General features: G+C 45.2%; 2 protein-coding genes across 5 annotated transcripts in view; both read right to left on the bottom strand.

The window, feature by feature from the left end:
- IL16 (interleukin 16) overlaps positions 1–3,624 on the bottom strand; it is a 68,204-nt gene extending 64,580 nt beyond the window's left edge. For 3 of the 4 annotated variants that reach the window (XM_083586221.1, XM_083586219.1, XM_083586222.1), the window contains exon 1: positions 3,296–3,428. The gene's annotated coding sequence lies outside the window, so the exon portion shown is untranslated. Of the gene's footprint in view, positions 1–3,295 lie in introns of all 4 variants that reach the window. The other variant, XM_083586215.1, reaches the window with a different exon arrangement.
- Positions 3,625–8,067: 4,443 nt separating this feature from the next.
- On the bottom strand, positions 8,068–17,804 carry CFAP161 (cilia and flagella associated protein 161). Its single transcript, XM_083587006.1, has 7 exons — positions 17,623–17,804; positions 16,277–16,366; positions 13,445–13,680; positions 12,615–12,699; positions 11,075–11,233; positions 9,787–9,860; positions 8,068–8,506 (listed from the first exon to the last, which is right to left on the bottom strand). Exons 1-7 carry the CDS (start codon positions 17,710–17,712, stop codon positions 8,305–8,307), a joined length of 936 nt encoding a protein of 311 aa, XP_083443132.1. The 5' UTR covers positions 17,713–17,804; the 3' UTR covers positions 8,068–8,304.
- Positions 17,805–19,385: the final 1,581 nt, after the last annotated feature.

Here is a 19,385-nt window from a genome sequence, read left to right on the forward strand (position 1 = left end):
TGAGCAAATACTCTGTGACTGAGCTAGGGCACCTGCTTGGCATGCAGAAGGCTCCAGGTTGAATTCTTGGCAATGTGTGGGATGGAAGAGACCCTTACCTGAGACCCTGGGCGGTCAGTGTAAGACAACATTGAGCCAAATGAGCAATGATCTGTCTTGGAATAAGACAGCTTCTAATGTTCCTGCTGCAGTTATATGGGGTTGTATGGGGTTTTACTGGGGAGTGGGGGGTAGGACCTCTGGTTGGAAACACGTCATGGGGTTGTATCCAATGCTAGCCCTACTCAGAGTAGACCCATTGAAAACAATGGTAAGGTAGTCCTGTTCATCAATGGGTTTACTCTGAGTAGGACTAGCATTGACTACAACCCTCAAACTGCTAGGTCCACACTGCGTATTCACCCCCCACCTCTTTCCTTACCTCACATTTGCTGTCTATGTTTTTAAAACTTAAAATACCCAGCATTCAATATACGCCGTTAAACTAAATGCTTACCATGCGGCTAGTCTTATAATGTACCCTATTCTTCCTGGTCTGGTTTCTAATACAGTCCCAATGTTTTGTTTTGCTTGCTTTTTTTTTTTAACCACTGCTGTGAGCTGAGCAGAAGTTTCCACTGAGCCGTGCAGAGTAACGCCTAAGACTATTTTTCTTTTTCTTCTAGAGTGGTTAACTTAGAAATACAGCCTGTGAGTGGATAGATGAAGTTCAGACGCCCGTCTGTCTTGCATCGCCTCACACTTACCTACGGCACAGGATGTCATCTGCTATCTCTTTGTGCCAAACAGCTCCCCCTGTTTTGGGGCATATGTCAGGGGGGCTCCCAGCTTCCTCCTTTCCCTTCTGCCACCATGGAAGTCACTGAAATATCCAGATGAGTCTCAAATACAGTCATACCTCGGGTTAAATATGCTTCAGGTTGAGCGTTTTCAGGTTACGCTCCGCAGCAAACCGGAAGTAACGGAACACGTTACTTCCAGGTTTTACCGCTTGCGCATGCACAGACGCTCAAAATTACATCATGTGAATGCGCAGATGTAGCTAATTGCGACCCATGCACGCGCAGACGCGGGTTGTGTTCGCTTCAGGATGCAAACGGGGCTCCGGAATGGATCCCATTCACATCCAGAGGTACCACTGTAATGATCACTATTGTTGGGCGCAATCTATCCAAAGGGAAAGTCCTTGGGTGGTGTTTAGCTTATCAGATTTAACTGGGAGGGATGCACTGGATGGGTTCGGGATAGGAAGGTTGAGATGTCATTACAAGAGGGTGTGATACTGGCTGCCTTGAAAGAGTCGGAGGTGCGGCCATTCCTAAAAGACCCTCCCCAGTGTGTTTAGCCTGGATAAGAGGAGACTCAGAGGAGTTATGATGGCCATCTTCAAATATCTAAAGGACAATGGATGATGGAGCTGGCTTGTTTTCTGCTGTTCTGGAGGCAAGGACCCAAAACAGTAACTTGGCTTCAAGTTATAAGAAAGGAGATTCCAACTAGACGCCAGGAAGAACTTTATGGCGGTAAGAGCTGTTTGACAGTGGTCCCTCTTAGAAGGTGGTGGACTCTCCTTTCTTGGAGGTTTGTAAGCAGCGGTTGGATGACTATCTGTCATAGATGCTTTCCTGGGCAAAGTGACGAACAGAGTGATGGCTGAGTAGCTGAAGATATGGCTGTGGGAAGCAGATTATCTACGGTTATTTCAGCCTGGTGTTAGACCTCATTCTGACACTGAAAGGTCACCAAGGTTAAAGACCTATACCAAGAGAGAGGTGACCTATGCAACCCTGTTGGGTCTCTTCTCAGTGGCTTTTGATACCATTAACCATGGTTTCCTGGAGCAACACTGTAAACTTGGGTGTGGGGGCACTACTATAGTAGTTCTGCTCCTGCTACCAGGACATTAGTGACATTAGGGGAACTTCTGCTCAGCCCCTTGGTATTTGTGCTGTGGGGTCCCATGGGGTTCCATCCTGTCCCTTCCATGCTTTTCATCCTCTTTAGGGAGTTGCTGGGAGGCATCATTCAGAGATTTGAAGCCTGGTGCCACCAACATGCAGTTGCCCTCAATATGGCTCCATTCATCTGATCGCTTTTCAGGTGCTGCTAATTACCTAACACTGAAGTTGGTCCAAGACAGACTGCTTAGATGGCAGAGTCCAGCAAGTTAGGGAGGAGGAACTCCAGCTATTTTGAGCTGTCCGGGCAGCAACCTGATTGTGAGAACTTGCAACCTTGCTCTCCAGCCTGAAAATTTGCTTCAGTTCACATTGAGAGGCTAACGTACCACACTTTCCAAATCATTACATGAACCAACACAGCCATCTTTGGAAATTCACAGGTCTCTAAATTTTGCAGAGCCATGTAATGTGCACAAACAAATAACATATCTTGGGTTATAAAGTGTGCATAAAAATATGCCTGTATTGGTGACAATAGCATACATTATTATATTATGTTACATTACATCATATTATGGGGAAATGGCTTTGCAAAAATGTGTATATTAGGGAAAACGGCATGCAAACAGAAATTAGGAGAAATTCACATTTAGAGTTTGATGAATTTTCATGTGCTTAAAAAAAACTGATGTGAAAATGTAGAAAACCAGATTTAAGATTGGAAAAAGGAGCAACTGAGAGAACTAACATTGACCTCTACTTTAGAGGCATTTGCAAACAAACTCTGGTCACTTCCAGGTATCTGTTTATTGAACATTCATTGTGCTTTGTGGGGGGGGGCGGTTATATGATGTTGCCCCAAGCAATTCTTCTCCCACCCTTTCCAGTGCATTTTCCTGTCACTTTCCTTAAGCACAACATGGTTTGAGGTTTTGGTTTGAAGGCAGGTTTCTTATGCAAGACTGCCAAGTCCACTTTAGTTGCACAACCTGAATTTGCCAGTGTGTGATGAACACCCCCCCAAAAAAACAAACAAAAAAAAAACAACCCAGCAAGAGTCTGGAAGCGTCCTCCATACCCATACACACACAAAAGAGAAAAGTTAGGAGACTCCAAAAAGGGTGGCTATGTAGCCTTAGCAAAATGCACCAAGTCTCCCGAGACAGTGTAAAAACTAACACATTCATCATGGCAAACACAATTCGCCAGCATGCCATTGTTGGAATGAGCTCCTTTGCCCCTTCAAGCCTTCTCTTTAGCTCTTCCTCCCTCTTTCTCGTTTGCTAAATTCAAATTAAAAGCAGGCTGTCCCTATGCCAAGTAGCGGTTCATTTGACCAAACTTTGCAGGCAAAATGATTGCAAGCCGAGCCAAACAGGAAACAAGTCACTTACCTGCGAGACGACGACCCCCATCTTCAGATTTCCAGAATTCTGCTCCCTAAAAGTTTGCGTTAACAAGAGTTGAGTGCCAGTGATGCAGCCGAGGTGCCTTTTTGATTCGGTGAGACTGGCTCCTCCCGCTCATTCCTTGACTGGTCGCTGCTTAGTGGAGATCTCCTCTATCCCAACCTCAGCGTCTCCATACCAGCCAGTTGGGATCCTGTTTGTGCACATGAGATGGAAAACTACAGGCCCATCACACCCGCACATCCATGTCCTGAAGGTTGCACGCAGGAACACAACCCCTGTTCACAATTCAGGAAAAGAAAAACCCGGTCGTACCCAAGGTGTCAGACATTTCATAAGTGTGCCTAGGCTGAGACAGCGTGTGTTGTTTTTGCTGGGTTTTTTTTTAAATTGTTATGTTTCTTGGGGGAAATGGCCTTTAATCACCTCTCTTCTTCTAAATTAGCATCCTGGCCATACAATGGACCTTACTTCATTGCAAAATAAAGGCAACAAGACCTTGATTCGTGTCCGGCCCACACATGCTACGAACAAAAAGAGCTTTGAGTCTGGCTCGAGGTCTTTATATAATGTGTAGCTCTTGAAACTAAACAGCTTACAGTAGGGTTGTGTAAGAGGCCTAATGTGTGGCATAAATCAACTTTGCCCTGCTGGAGTTGGACTGGGGGCTGTGAGGGGAGAGAGTCTGTGTGCATGTGTGATGAATGAGTGCTTTGTTCAGGGGGGGAAATAATTGCTTGCAGGGGAAGTTTGACGACGTTTGTGCACACGCTAGTATACAGTGCAAATGGCAAGTCCCCGTCTCCTTCTAATTTAATTTCATAGAAAGCAGGCACAAAGCGGGGGGGGGGCAGTCTTTCTTTTACTGTGTTTATGCAAAGCATGAGAAAGAGCCTTTCGCTCTTCCAGTGACACCTGGAGACAAAATTCCGCCACTGCCCGTAATAGCCTTTTTAAAATGAATTCAGGCAACAAGAGATTTGGCTCTCTGAACTCACAAGTCGGTCGAGGGAGGGGGCTGATGGGACTGCTTTTAAAAGAAGGAAACACAAAATGTACAGAGGTGTCGATTTCTCTTTTGAGAAGCACAAGTGTTCTTCTGGGGGCTCCACACACAGCGGGGGTGCGAACTTGAATAAAATATTGGGGGAGCCAGGTAACACACACACACACCGCATAATTGATCACAAGACACAGTGCACACACACCATTTGAATGGCAATGACCATCAACTTGGGGAGGGCTGGCCCCCTCAAATATTTTATTGGAGGGGCTGGAGGGATCTCAGCTGCTGCGATGATGCTCAGAAAAAATGAATGTGTTTGCATGCTCCTTTTGAAGTGCGGCTAAAATCTAAGCCCCCCACCCACCCACCCCCACACTTGTGGCTTAGTTCACACAAACAAAAGATGAAATAGCAAAACTGTTATTGGACTGTACTGGTTCCATACAGCTGAATGCCTCCCCATGGAGTGACAGGGAGAATCACTCAGGCGTTTTAAAGCAAACCATCAAGGAAGAAAGTTAGACTAGTAAATGGATATTTGTGTGCATTGGGGTTATACACTTGTATCTAGTGATGAGAGAGGATTCTGTCATGTGATCCTCCCCCTTTTAGGAATGAAAAGTCCAGGAACATTCCCCCCCCCCCGCCATCTGCAGTCTGTGGGTTTTTTACCAGTGCCAGTCCTACTCACAAGCCCACTGTACAGACCCACTGTAGTTTCTGGAAATGTCCAACGTGGATTCATTCACGTCAACAGGTCTACCCTGAGTAAGTAGCACATTTCAGATGCCAGGGATGGTGTGCAGTGATACCACATCAATCTGCAACCTGTTTGTCCATCTGGTCCAACGTTGTCTTCCCTTGACTCACAGCAGCAGAATTTTGTTCAGCAATTCATCCAAAGGATGCATGGAAGTGTTTTGGGGAAAATACTCTGGTTTCATGCTGGGTGCTGCCTTAGGCATCGTGTCACACCATGTTATGCTTAAGAACAGAAGAGAATAGTTTCTGCCCAAGGGGGTCTCTCAGCTAGAGTTGACTGGACTGCTAGCCCTGCTGAAAGCCAGATAACAGTCATAGATTCCTGTTCTGGGTGGTCTGACCGCTTAGCTTCGCTCCGATATTCCACGTGTGACTGGGCTTGACATAAGTCAGAAGGCAAGCCCCAACCAGTTTGTATGCAAACATATACCAGGAACTCCTCTGCATAAATTATCCTGCAGCAGCATAGCTGGAAAACAAATGCATTCCAGGTTCCTGACTGCTAATGCATCACATACCGTAGACTCCTAGAGCTGGCAAAATGGCTTAGAAAGTCTAGGGGGTTGCTGGGGAGAGCTATGGTCTTGTTTGAGGTGCACTTTCCTGGTGCAAGGAACCTTGCTACTCGTTTTTAGGAATGGACAGATCCATCAATGTCTTGTCCGTTCCAGTTCTTTATGGGGATGGGGCTAAGTCTGTCCTGTCTCATTTCCATGTGAATTTTACAAGAAATCCTTTGAACTCTGTTCAGAAAAACTTAGGATAGAAATACATACATGGTACCTCGGGTTAAGTACTTAATTCGTTCCAGAGGTCCATACTTAACCTGAAACTGTTCTTAACCTGAAGCATCACTTTAGCTAATGGGTCCTCCTCCTGCTGCCGTGCCGCCGGAGCACGATTTCTGTTCTCATCCTGAAGCAAAGTTCTTAACCTGAAGCACTATTTCTGGGTTAGCTGAGTCTGTAGCCTGAAGCGTATGTAACCCGAGGTACCACTGTACAAGCATATATGCGCTTATGAGGGGATCTGATGGCTGCAGCAATAACTCTGTCCAACCCTGTAATAGAATCTACAGGATTCCAGATTCTAAAGAGGACCAAAGGGAACTCATACTCTGATCTGGGTCGTGACCTTCCCTAATCGAATCAGAGGAGTTGGCTTTGGAATCTGACTTCTGCAGATGCCTCCTCCATCCCTACACATGGTCAACTGGGGGAGTCCTCATCAGAGGAGGACCACGAGGAGCCACCAGGATAGTTCTGTTGGCTAGAGTGTGGTGCTGTTAACACCAAGATCCCAGGTTTGATCCCCGTAAGGGATAGCTGCATATTCCTGCATTGCAGGGGGTTTCACCAGATGATCCACAGGGTCCCTTCCAAATCTATGATTTTATTACCCTGCCTTACGCCAAGCCTTGGGTCAGGCTCCATCTGGGATCAAGGAGCTGGAGTTCTGCAATGAGACTGAGATGGGGTGGTCTGCTGCCAGGGTGGCTCCAGCCTCTGACATCAAGGCTGAACAGGTCCCAAGCCTGTGGGAAAAGTGGCACCTTAAACCTGACCTATCCACAGAGGTGCTTGACTATGGACAAGGATTCCTCAGGAGTAAAGGTCTTCTTCTTCTTCTTTGGTGATCACTCGTAGTTGAGTAAGAATGTCTTTGATGAACACGTTCTTAACAGTGAGTCCGTGACTGTGTAGGCCAATTCTGGATCCACACGCCCTTCCACAAGGGGGACATAAGTTTCTGGGTGGGAGTTGATCACGGTGAGGGTTTGCCAAGCGTGCCTTCCTCTTAGCACGTTTCTCCCTTTCGTCCCGAGTTTGAGCGTCTTCAAAGACCATGACACCTTTGGTAAAGGCTGTTCTCCGATTGGAGCGCTCGCAGGCCAGTGTTTCTCAATTGTCAGTGTTTATACTACATTTTTAAACATTTGACTTGAGAGAGTCTTTAAACCTCTTTTGTTGACCACCAGAATTACGCTTTCCATTTTTAAGTTCAGAATAGAGTAGTTGCTTTGGAAGACAATAATCAGGCATCCGCACAACATGACCAGTCCAACAAAGTTGATGTTGAAGAAGCATTGCTTCAACACTGGTGATCTTTGCTTCTTCCAGTACACTGGAATTAGTTCGCCTGTCTTCCCAATTGATGTGTAATTCTTTTTGCAGACACCGTTGATGGAATCTTTCAAGGAGTTGGAGATGGCGTTTATAAGTGGTCCATGTTTCACAAGCATATAGTAAGGTTGGTAGTGCAATAGCTTTGTAAACAAGCATTTTGGTTTCCCTGTGAATGTCCCAGTCCTCAAACACTCTGCACTTCAATCGAGAAAGCTGAATTCACAGAGCTTGACTGACTCCAACTACAACAGCAGAGGCTGCTGAACAGATGCTTAGGTTGCGGGGTTGTTTGAGGGCTTGGTTGCTGTTATTATTTTTGCACCTTTAGATCTTCTTATGATTTATGTGCAAATCGTTTGATTTGGCTGTGGGCTTTTTGCTGTGTTTTATTTATTGTTCATGGCTACATTTGTTTATGTTTGTAATTATATAATTCATTTCATGTTGTAAGCCACTTTAAACCAGTGTTGCCCAACCTCAGGTCTTGAGCTGTTTTTGGACTACAACTCCCATCATTCCTAGCTAGCAAGACCAGTGGTCACAGATGGTGGGAATTGTAGTCCGAAAAAATGCTGGAGACCCAAGGTTGAAAAACACTGGTTTGAACTATGGAAAAGTGGTATACAAACAAAATGATGATGCTGATGATGCTCAGGGATGATGGGAATTGTAGTCCAGCAACATCTGAAGGACACCAGGTGTCCCACACTGGTGTAGTTCCACCTTTAGATCCCTAAACGAGAGGTGGGAGAGAGTTTTCTTTATGTCTGGCTTTCTTTTTAAAAGATGCTGCCACCTAGTGACCAGGATAGGAAAGGACACAATGTTGGCCAAGGTACGTAAAAAACTAAGGCGATTCTAAGTTTGTTGTACTGATATTGTATTCTGGATTTTTTATTTATTTTTTACAGGATAGAATAATGTTATATTTCCATTGCTATTTGAATACATCCTTACCTATCTGTTCAGCTCGAATGAAGAAATAGCAAAGCATCCTTCGTGCTCTGCTGCCAGTTTACATCTTCAGATCTCTCTCTCTCTTTCTGTTTACGTGAGCACAAAAAAGGACATTTTTGTATTTCCTTTTTAAAGCATGGGCTTTAGCAGGGGCATATTACTTTGGGGATTTCACTGTTTTGCACTCTGTCTGCGTCCGACGGAGGCTTCGGCCTATCAAACATCGTGGTTGATTTGTCACTCGGATTCCCAGTAACTACGACCCAGTAATTCTTGTCTTCTTCAGCTCTGTGTGTATCCAGGTATGTGTGGCAGTTTACCTCAAATTCCTTTCCAAAGTATGTCCTTCAAAAGAAGAGAGTAGAAATTCAACAATAACGGCTAAGCATTCCGTAGCCTCAGCCTGAATGTTGGCCAACCACTCACACACACAATTTTAAATTTTTCAGTTAATTGCAGTGTGGCTTGTTTGTATGTGTGTTGGGGATAAGTTGTTGGGTCAGGTTGGGTCATATGCTATGGGGTGGAGGGGGATAGGTTGTTGTCCCATTGTGCTATGTATGTGATAAAGGGAGAGTCAGACGTATATTTAAATGATTTATACTAAAAAAAAAGAAAAGAAAACACAAACCACCACACACTTTGCATTTGAAGTGGGGGCAGGAAGCTCACTTTGTGGTGTTGACTTATGTTTATAATAATAAATAATATTATTTTAATTTGTATCCCGCCCATCTTGCTGGGTTTCTCCAGCCAATCAGGGCAGCTTACCGCATATATAAAAACACAACAAAGCATCAAACATTAAGAAATAACAAAATATCCTATACGAGCAACAAACAAACCAATAAATCAACAGAAACCAATAGCAACTGCAACAATAGCAATAATAGTAACAGCAATAATAAACAGTTTACAGTTACAAATTAAAATAACCACCAACCCCAACTAAACATTTAACCAACATCAACCTGACAAAAAACAGAGGACCCAAAATTAGATCGTTTTAAAATATTTTAGCCAGTTGCCTTGTTACAGTCCTCAAATGTTGGCCCTGTTCTCCCATTACTTTTTTATATAAGGTTCAGCCAAAATTCCTTCCCCAGTTACTCAAAGTATCCCCCCCCACACACACAAAAGAAACAAGGACCAATTTTCTTTCTTGGGGAAGTGGAGGCATTTATTTTGATTTTGGGGGAGGAGGTGGTTGCTACTTATGAGGAAATCCAGCCTTTGTAAATACAGTCTTACACTACTTCCCACTGTCCCCAGAATTCCCCGGGGAAGATGTGACATTGCATTTTTATTGGGCAGTTCTGGCCAATGTACACTTTCTTTCTGCAAGCGGCTCCCCGTGATATCTGCATTCTTGTAAGCATTGTTTGGTTGCAGAGTGGCATTGCAAAATTCAGATAAGTGTGAATTTTGAAAGGTGGCTGTGTCTTGGTTCACATGTTGTTTTACAAAGTGCAGATTTGATGGGTCGCCTTTAAATGTTGAACTGAAATGAATTTATCCCCAGGATTGTTTGGGTAAGGTTTTAACCAGGGGGTTCAAAACTGGTGTAAAGCCAATGCATATTTGGAGTGGAGTGTAGATGTGCCCTTTCTACAAAAGTTGCTCACCTTATCCAGAAGATCCGAGGAACTGCCAAGGCCTGATTTGTATGACTGTGAACAATGAGGATCTTTGTATTTGCCTAGAAATGGGGGCGAGGAGAGAGAGAATGAGAAATACTTTAAGGAAGGGCGGGCTTAAATTCTACTGTTTACGCATGAATTTGATTAAAATTTCCTTGGGAATCAGAAGCAAAGCAGAGAAAGGTGTGGCAAGGAAGAATTATTGTTCAAACGGTGCAGAAAAGCTGGAAAGTGACGAAAAGCCGCCCACACCGTCGATTTAAAGCATTTTAACAGTGAGGGTTCCCCCAAGGAATGCTGGGAACACAGATGCCAGGTTCTCACCAATTTTGGGGGGTGCTCAGCACACGTGTGTGATGTCACACACATAATATGCATATGTGATGTCACACAGCTGGAGGAAGACATGAGGCCCACTGCAGCCACGGGTAGGCCCAGTGAAGCCCTCTGCAGGCCATGGAATATTGAGGGGGCCCAGGCCCCTCCTTGAAAACTTGGGGGGCGCTCTCAGCCCCTTGGCCTCCTTAGATAGTGCCCCTAGCTGGGAATTATAGTTTAACCACTTAGAGAGCTATTCCCAGCACCCTTTCACAGAGCAACAATTTCCACCGTTCTTAACAAACTACAGTTTCAATGATTCTTTTTGGGGGGAAGCCATGTGCTTCAAATGTATGGTAAGGATGCGTCTGAAGATGGCTTGATGGGTAAAGGATGCAAAGCCGTTCCCACAATATGGGCTGGCATAAAGGTAAAGGTACCCCTGACCATTAGGTTCAGTCGCAGACGACTCTGGGGTTGCGTGTTCATCTCGCTCTATAGGCCGAGGAAGCCGGCGTTTGTCCGCAGACAGCTTCCAGGTCATGTGGCCAGCATGACTAAGCTGCTTCTGGTGAACCAGAACAGCGCATGGAAACGCCGTTTACCTTCCCGCCGGAACGGTACCTATTTATGTACTTGCACTTTGACGTGCTTTTGAACTGCTAGGTGGGCAGGAGCTGGGACAAAGCAATGGGAGCTCACCCCATCGCGGGGATTCGAACCGCCAACCTTCCGATCAGCAAGCCCTAGGTTCTGCGGTTTAGACCACAGCGCCACCCGTGTCCCTATAGGCTGGCATAGCAGAAGCCAAAGAGGTAAGAGTCACGGGAGGCAGCTAAAGGCTCCTAGAGCACAGGAGCATGTGTGGAGCTGGTTTAGGAAAGGAGGGTTGGAGAACATGAGAGACCAGTCTGAAAGGCAAGGTACTCTTAAGAAGCTCAGAGTCATTTCTTACGGGAACTGGGAACCCTTCGTATTCCATGCGTAACTGTGGGTCCAGATAGGTAGCTTGCCAAGAACACAAGTAGGTAAGCTCATCGGTCAAGAACACAGGCTGGAGGGAGGATTTCTTTGTCATGTTCCGAAAACTTCTGTGGTCACTCGCAATAAATAGCTGGAAATGGAAACATGTGGGAATGATTTGTCTGCGAATTGGATAAACATTGTTGTAGATTGACAGAGGCCAAAGAACAAGCAAAACAAATATTAGCGCGGTTACGAATCTGGGTCCAGTATTGCGCTTACATCATACTGTAATCACATGTTGTGTTCTTAAGTTTGCTCTATGGACTAGTCTGGCATGAATGGTTGGGTGTGAAGGACTTTGCATTTGCAAAACTTCAGGAAATGAGGGAGAGGGTGGACAGAGAGCTGCAAATCCCAGCGCTTGCCAAAAGCAGAAATACTACCGGAAGTTACATTGATCAAAGCCACACAGAAAGCAAAGGCAACGTTGAGCATCTGGCCTGATGATGACCTCTTAAGATATCATAGCCAAGTTTTGTGCAATGGTTCCTGAGATCAAGGAGCAGGTTTTCATCTATGTTGGATAGAAGTGGATGGCGTTCAAAATTGGCCAGGTGTCAGGCACATTTTGCACCTGGCTATCGGCCGCTTGCAACCAAGTGAAGATGCCCAAGGTGCCAAGATGGCACCTGACATCTCCACCATCTGGAGATGCGTTCCTGGGCATCCTTGGATCGTGACTGTTTTCACACACTAGCAACACAAAGAGGGAGCTTTTAACTAACGTTGGAAGGAGTCTTTGCTCAACTGGACTTACTTCTGAATTTTCAATACTTGTTTACTATTTAGAAGATTTTGGGTCCACCTTTTGGCTACAAGAACTTCCACATATATGCAATTCACCGCAATAAAATACAAAAGAACGAAGAGTTAAGAACCAGAGCATCGTGGAAGCAAATTGGCCACCTAGAAACACATTACTGAATAATGCAGAACAATATTAAGTGCTGTGTGGGAAATCAGCTTTGAGTGGAGAAAAGAAATGCATCATCAGGGCTTAAAAAATAAATAAATCCTAGTGCAGGATCAACCATTGTTCAGGTAAGGGGTCCAAGCTTAGTGAGATCCTGCATGGGAGACTGGTTCAGGGTCCCAAGTATGTTGGTGTGAGCTCTTCAAAGGAGAAGCAGGTTAAAATTATGAAGTAGGTGATCATCATAATCACAGAGCTTTCCAAACTGTGTGTCGCAACTTGTTGGTGTGTCGGCTGTAGTGTGTAGGTGTGCTGCATGATATGTGTCCTTATCTCTTATAAAGGGTTAGTTTAACCTCTGATTTACTAGTGAAACTCAATCACCATGTCGCAAAATGATGCATTTCTAAAAAGTGTCACTAACATGAAAAGTTTGGAAACATGGTGAACAGTTAGCAAATAGCTGTTGCATCCTTAATCCTGCATAGGTTTATGGTAACATAACATTATAGTCATTAACATAGTATGGGCCGTTCTGTTTCATATATTCACTTACCATCTTCTCTGGAAACCCTCCAGATGCTCCAAGACCAAAATTCTGCCCAAATCTAAGTGGCTCTCCCATGCATTCACCTTCAATGCTTTAATAAACAGACAAAGGTCATTATTTCAACAGAAAACATGTTACAGATCGTTTACGAGGGGTGTGCGGCAGATTCAAATTGATCCCAGGTCCTGAGCCCAAAGCAAGGTTCTCCTGAAGGATTCTGGGTTTGTGCAAAGCAAGGTGGGATCTTTACAAGGTGCACACAACTGAAGTAGGCACCTTGGCAATATAGGGTAAAAAAAAAAGCTAAAGGACCCCTGGACTGTTAAGTCCTGTCAAAGGCGACTATGGGGTTGTGGCGCTCATCTCGCTTTCAGGACGAGGGAGCCGGTGTTTGTCCACAGGTAGCTTTCTGGGTCATGTGGCCAGCACAACTAAACCACTTCTGGTGCAGTGGGACACCATGACAGAAGCCAAAGCGCACGGAAACGCCGTTTACCTTCCTGCCACAGGGGTATCTATTTATCTACTTGCACAGGCTTGCTTTCGAACTGCTAGGTTGGCAGGAGCTGGGACAGAGCAATGGGAGCTCACTCCATCACAGGGATTCGTACCACCGACCTTCTGATCAGCAAGTCCAAGGGGCTCAGTGGTTTAGACCGCAGCGCCACCTTGGCAATATGGATGCAAAGGAAAACATGCAGCAGGCGACTTGCCTGCTAACAGCAGAACTAGTCTTGGCGTATTAAATAAGGAGGGAGAAAGAAGGAAAGAAAGAATGAAAAAGAAAGAAAGATACAATTCTAGGAAGTTACAAAATGATTTAACCAGTCTCCCACCTTAAAATCCGGAATGCATTCCGGCCAATTGGGGTCACGCTGCTGATTGCGCTCATATCACAGGGTGCTGTCAGTTCATTCTCTGAGAGTATGTCTGTTTCCTTGGGATTAACAGCCAGAGATAGATTCCCACTCATGGTAGGTTCCTTGTCAGGTGAATTGTTGTTATCTGGGCTCACCAGCATAACCGTATCTCCAAAGTGAATAAATCCATCTGTTGAAATAGAGAGCTGCTCCTTTTTTAAAAAAAGAAGAAGAAGAAGGTGTGGGATCTCAGATGATTATAGCATGATTTGGATTTTCACTTTGGTTGTCTCCAAAGATCATTTTTTATGATCAAGCCAGATGGGTGGGGCATTATTATTATTATTTGCTTGCTGCACTGGAAAAGATGGGCTTCCCACGCATCCTTACAAACACAACCTTGAAGCTGAAACTGCTCATCTGGCAAAAGCAGCCTCAAGTCAGGGAAATGATCTGTTGGCCTGTGATATGGCACATCCTTCTCTTGCAGATTCCAAGTTGAGTCTCTGGCATTTTACAGGTAATCCTTAAAAAGGAGCCCTGCCTGAAACCCCAAGGAGCTGCCCATTGGTATATACAGTGGTACCTCGGGTTAAGTACTTAATTCGTTCCGGTGGTCCGTTCTTAACCTGAAACTGTTCTTAACCTGAAGCAACACTTTAGCTAATGGAGCCTCCCGCTGCCACCACGCCCCCGGAGCACGATTTCTGTTCTCATCCTGAAGCAAAGTTCTTAACCCGAGGTACTATTTCTGAGTTAGCGGAGTCTGTAACCTGAAGCGTATGTAATCTGAAGCATATGTAACCCGAGGTACCACTGTACTAGCATTTCCCAACCTGGTGCCCTGTAGATATTTGGAGCTGCAGCTCCAAATCAGCTCCCATCAGCCAGAGCCAGCAAGGCTAAAGATCTGGTATGATGGCAGTTGTCGTCCAAAAATCCACTCCACTTCCCAGTGGGGAGGAGTTGTAGTGGACCACGTGGCCACCCACTCCCCCCTGTGGGCAGGGGATGAAGTCCCACATCCCCCGGAGGTTCAAAGCCATGTCATTCGCCTGCCAGCCAATCTGCTGGCTGGGGGGCGTGGCCAAGCCCTATTTAAACTGAGGTGCGAGCCGGAGAGCTTCCTCTTGGCTCACTTCCTCAATCGCCATTGAGGTGCCTGGTAGGAAGTTTTCCACTTGGCAAATTGGCATGGGCCATTTGGTTTTCGCCTACCTCGTAGCAATCGTCACAACTTTGTAAGGTTTGGCGGTTAGGCATTGGTTGATCTTACGATGGGGGAGGTGAGGTGTGGCCATCACCTGCCGCTCCAAGCTTAAGGGTATTCCGTTAAAAGAATCCGGGGGTGTGGATCTTGTCCAAAGTCCGGGGCTGGGCTAGGGCCATGCCACGACCCCGTCGGGAACCCAGGGGGAGTGCAAGTTGGTTTGCATCGACGGGGCTCCCCTATTGGTAGTTGACCCTTACTGGACTCCCTGCATGACGGGCAGGAGTCAGATATAGTAAAGGTAAAGGTAAAGGGACTCCTGACCATTAGGTCCAGTCGTGCCGACTCTGGGGTTGCAGTGCTCATCTCACTTTATTGGCCGAGGGAGCCGGCGTACAGCTTCCAGGTCATGTGGCCAGCATGACTAAGCCGCTTCTGGCGAACCAGAGCAGCGCATGGAAACGCCGTTTACCTTCCCACCAAAGCGGTACCTATTTATCTACTTGCTTTCGAACTGCTAGGTTGGCAGGAGCTGGGACTGAGCAACGGGAGCTCACCCCATCGCGGGGATTCGAACCGCCGACCTCCTGATTGGCAAGTCCTAGGCTCTGTGGTTTAACCCATATAGTCGGGTCAATTCCAATGCCTAAGCCAATACCGCTCACATTCTGTAACCAATAAAGTTGTGGCCTAAATTTGCCCAATAACATTAATATCTGTGTCCTTGTGTCTTATTCATCAACGAGGGGGTGGTCTCGGGGTCTCAACACCCAACATCGGGAAGGCATCAGGTTGGGGAAGACAGGATGTTCAATTGGACTGATCAATGGTTTTTGACTTGGTTCAAAACCAGTTCCCATTAGGGCCTATTGTCTTATGGGCTAAATCAGTACAGAAGGGGAGGGATGGATACGCTAGCTTAGCGGCAGAGCATCTGCTATGCATGCAGAAGGTCCCAGGTTCAATCCCCAGCATCTCCAGGTAGGCCTGGGGGAGAATCCTGTCTGAAATCCTGGAGAGTAGCTGCCAGTCAGTGTAGGCAATATGGAGCTAGATGGACCAAGTTCAAGAGTAGAATACGCTCTCAGTCACAGATAGTTGCCTTCCAACACTTCATTATGGAGCGTGATGAGAATGGCAGTGAAGGGGGGGAATCTGAGTAAGGGTGCTTGTCACCTCAACCTGAATATGCCTCTGGACTAGTGGATGCCAAACTCTACCTTCAGGTAACACTTTCTACCTTGATTTGTCTCACAGAATTGTAGAGTTGAAAGGACCTCAAGGGTCATCTAGTTCAACCCTGAGGAAACTCTGCACACGGCAGAGGAAATTCTTATTTTGACTCTTATTCCACTCTTGTTCTGCCTCCCCACTCCCCATCAACAGTATTTGCCATTCCTTCCCATCTTGATTCATCCAGAGATCTGATATGCATAGTAATATGTGAATCAGTTATTCAAGATTAAGGAAAACAACAGCAGTTCATAATATCACAAGTTTTCTGTACAGGCATAGGTTAAAGTCACATATTATTGCACTTTTTCTAAAGCTAAGCAAGTGCTGGTAGAAATGTAGAAATGCAGTGGGTGATCACATACCTTCTTGTAAAGGTTCTCTTTCAGTTTTTTTGATTTCTGGATTAGAAGCTCCCCTCTTTCTCTTTTACATAAGAAGTCTTTCAGGAGTTCCTGTTTTGGGAAAGAATTTTTTTAATGTGAGCTTGGCATTTTAACGTGCATGTATACCTGCATGTGCATGTATAACGTCCTTTATACCCTAAGGAGCGTCTCCACCCCCATCGTTCAGCCCAGACACTGAGATCCAGCGCTGAGGGCCTTCTGGTGGGTCCCTCATTGCGAGAAGTGAGGTTACAGGGAACCAGACAGAGGGACTTCTCGGTAGTGGCGCCCACCCTGTGGAACACCCTCCCTTCAGATGTGAAGGAAATAAGTAGCTATCCTATCTTTAAAAGACATCTGAAGGCAGCCCTGTTCAGGGAAGTTTTTAATATTTAATGCTGTACTGTTTTTAACACTTGATTGGGAGCCGCCCAGAGTGGCTGGGGAAACTCAGCCAGATGGGCGAGGTATAAATAAATTATTATTATTATTATTATTATTATTATTATTATTATTATTATCCGTTGTCTCATCGCGGCTCGGTCTGAATAGCGCAACCTTCAGCCACCGCAAACCGTGCCAAATGCAAATAAAAAACAACAGCAATAAAAGTCTGCTAAATTTCACCATTAAGAGGTGTGCAAAACTAAGGCAGACTCCCAAAATTGAGCCAGGGGTCACAAATAGAGTTTGAAAAACACAAAGCCGATTACAAAATCCAGAAAGGGGTGTAGAAAAGGAAGCAGAATCAGAAAAAAGCTGGGTCAGTTGGCATCAGTAAGAAGCACTTTTTCGTAATATCCCAAATACAGGAAAAGAAATATCCTTTGTTTTGGACAAAGCATTTACCTAATTATTTGCCATAATTAAAGTCCATAAAATATAAAGAATAAAAGTACAAAAATTTATCCATAGATTTAAGGGGATTTTCCTTAAAACATCCATAGTAATTGATATCAATAACTTATGCTACAAAATTTATTGACAAAACACATTTCCTCATGTACAGTGCTTTTTTCGGGGGGGGGAGGCACAGGGGTATGCATACTCCTATCTGAATCTAAGTTTGGCCTCCTTGAGGGCCAGTCTTTCAATATGAGTAGGAAAATGAGAGTATCCCTAAACATATTTTTATTTTTTTAGGAAAAAAAGCACTAACCATGTATCATATATCAGAAATTAGCCAATGCGCACTTAACTGAGAGTAATCTCACTGGACACAGTGGAGTTTGTTTCCAAGTACATATAGAAAGAACTGAACAGAAAATGGAATAAAGACACAAAGTAAACGAAAGAAGTCAAGTGGGGGGGGAGCTTTTAATTACCTCTTCCAGACACACATCTTCGTTCCAGTTGCCAATCAGCACCCCAGGGCTGTATTGTCTGCCACTCATACTAGTCCTTAGGTTGAACATTTTGGATTACTTTGAAGTGGGCCACTTCGCTAGCCTTAAAGTCGAGGAGGTAAGTGCCACAAAACACGCTGCTGTGAGAAAGATGATCTGTGTTGACAGGTTGCCATGGGGACCTTGTGTGTGCACCTGGGATTGGCCCTGCTGGAGGAGAGCTGCTAGCCAATCAGAATAGGGAAGAATGGCTGAGAAAGGAGGTGGGGGCTCTTGCCATCGCTTTAGCAACGGGATAGAACTGGGACCATCCATAGATGGGACGTATATTTTATAAGCAAGAGAAGGGGAGAGAATGGAATTTATTGTGCTGTGATTTGTGTGCACACACAAAAACTGTAAACAATAAATATCCAGGGAGGAAATTCGATTTTATATACTCATATTTCCTTGTTTTATTGTAAATCGTGTTATACTGTGAACCACCATGTACAAAGGGTACAAATAAATAAACTGGATTCAAATAATTTAGATTCAAATAGATAGACACACAGAGAGTACGCCTTCCCCGTACTGTTTTAGATGCTTCTTGAAAACTTTTCTGTTTCAGCCGGCCTATCCAGACACATGGTTTAGTTACATTTGTATCAAATGCTTTTACTGATTTTGTCCTGTTTTTCAGTGATGGATATACAGTGGTACCTCAAGTTACATACACCAGGTTACATACGCTTCAGGTTACAGACTCCGCTAACCCAGAAATAGTACCTCAGGTTAAGAACTTTGCTTCAGGATGAGAACAGAAATCGTGCAGTGGCGGCACGGTGGCAGCGGGAGGCCCCATTAGCTAAAGTGGTGCTGCAGGTTAAGAGCAGTTTCAGGTTAAGTACGGACCTCCAGAATGAATTAAGTACTAAACCCAAGGTACCACTGTATGTATATTTGTTTTTGATTGATTTGTGGATTTAAGTCATTTTTAAAATATATAACTGGACTTTTTTTCTTTTTGGAAGTGGGATTTGCACACACCTAAATGAAAATCTGCATTACGGTTTGCAGGGTGTAGTTTTAAGTACATGCTTTGAAAATTACTTAGCGGTGCATGGCCTGAATCGCCAATAAAAATGTCTCGTCCTCTTTGTTTGCTTACATACTACAACCTCCAAGAATTTCCTAATATGAAACTTGAAATATGAATCCCTGTCAATCAGATGCTGGAAGTCATACACTGAGGGCTCATCCACAATGACCGCTCCCCACATCAAATGGGGGGTGCCTTTTGCGTGGTCGGGCGCAGTCCCCCGGATCCCAGTGCGACTCCTGGTAGTTCAGGCTGGCTTCATCCTCCCCAGGCTGGATACCTGGAGGTCTCCACCGACCTTAGCCAATCGCCCAATCCCGCCTGGAGAGGCGTTGCCAGGGCATCGGCCAGGTAAGGGGAGGGACCACCTTGCCCACACAAAAGAAGGTGAATCTTACCTGCAAAGCATCAGTTGGCTCCAGAGCTTCTCCCACCCTGCCCTCCCTCAGTTAAGTCTTATTTTGCAGGTTAACCTCTTCTTCACAGGTATGCAGGCGCTGCTACATCAAGGTCGCTGTTGAAGGGCCGGAAAGGAATTTCCCTGCATTGGCAGGTTTTGCCTTTCCTGTAGCAAAACGTCACAACTTTGGCGGTTTCAGGCCTTGGGCAGAATACTTTAGTCTATCTTCCTAAATGGGGGGGGGGCCTGAAGCGGTGATCC

This window comes from Podarcis filfolensis (genome assembly GCF_964270895.1).
Source record: "Podarcis filfolensis genome assembly, chromosome: 14".
NCBI lineage: Eukaryota > Metazoa > Chordata > Lepidosauria > Squamata > Lacertidae > Podarcis > Podarcis filfolensis.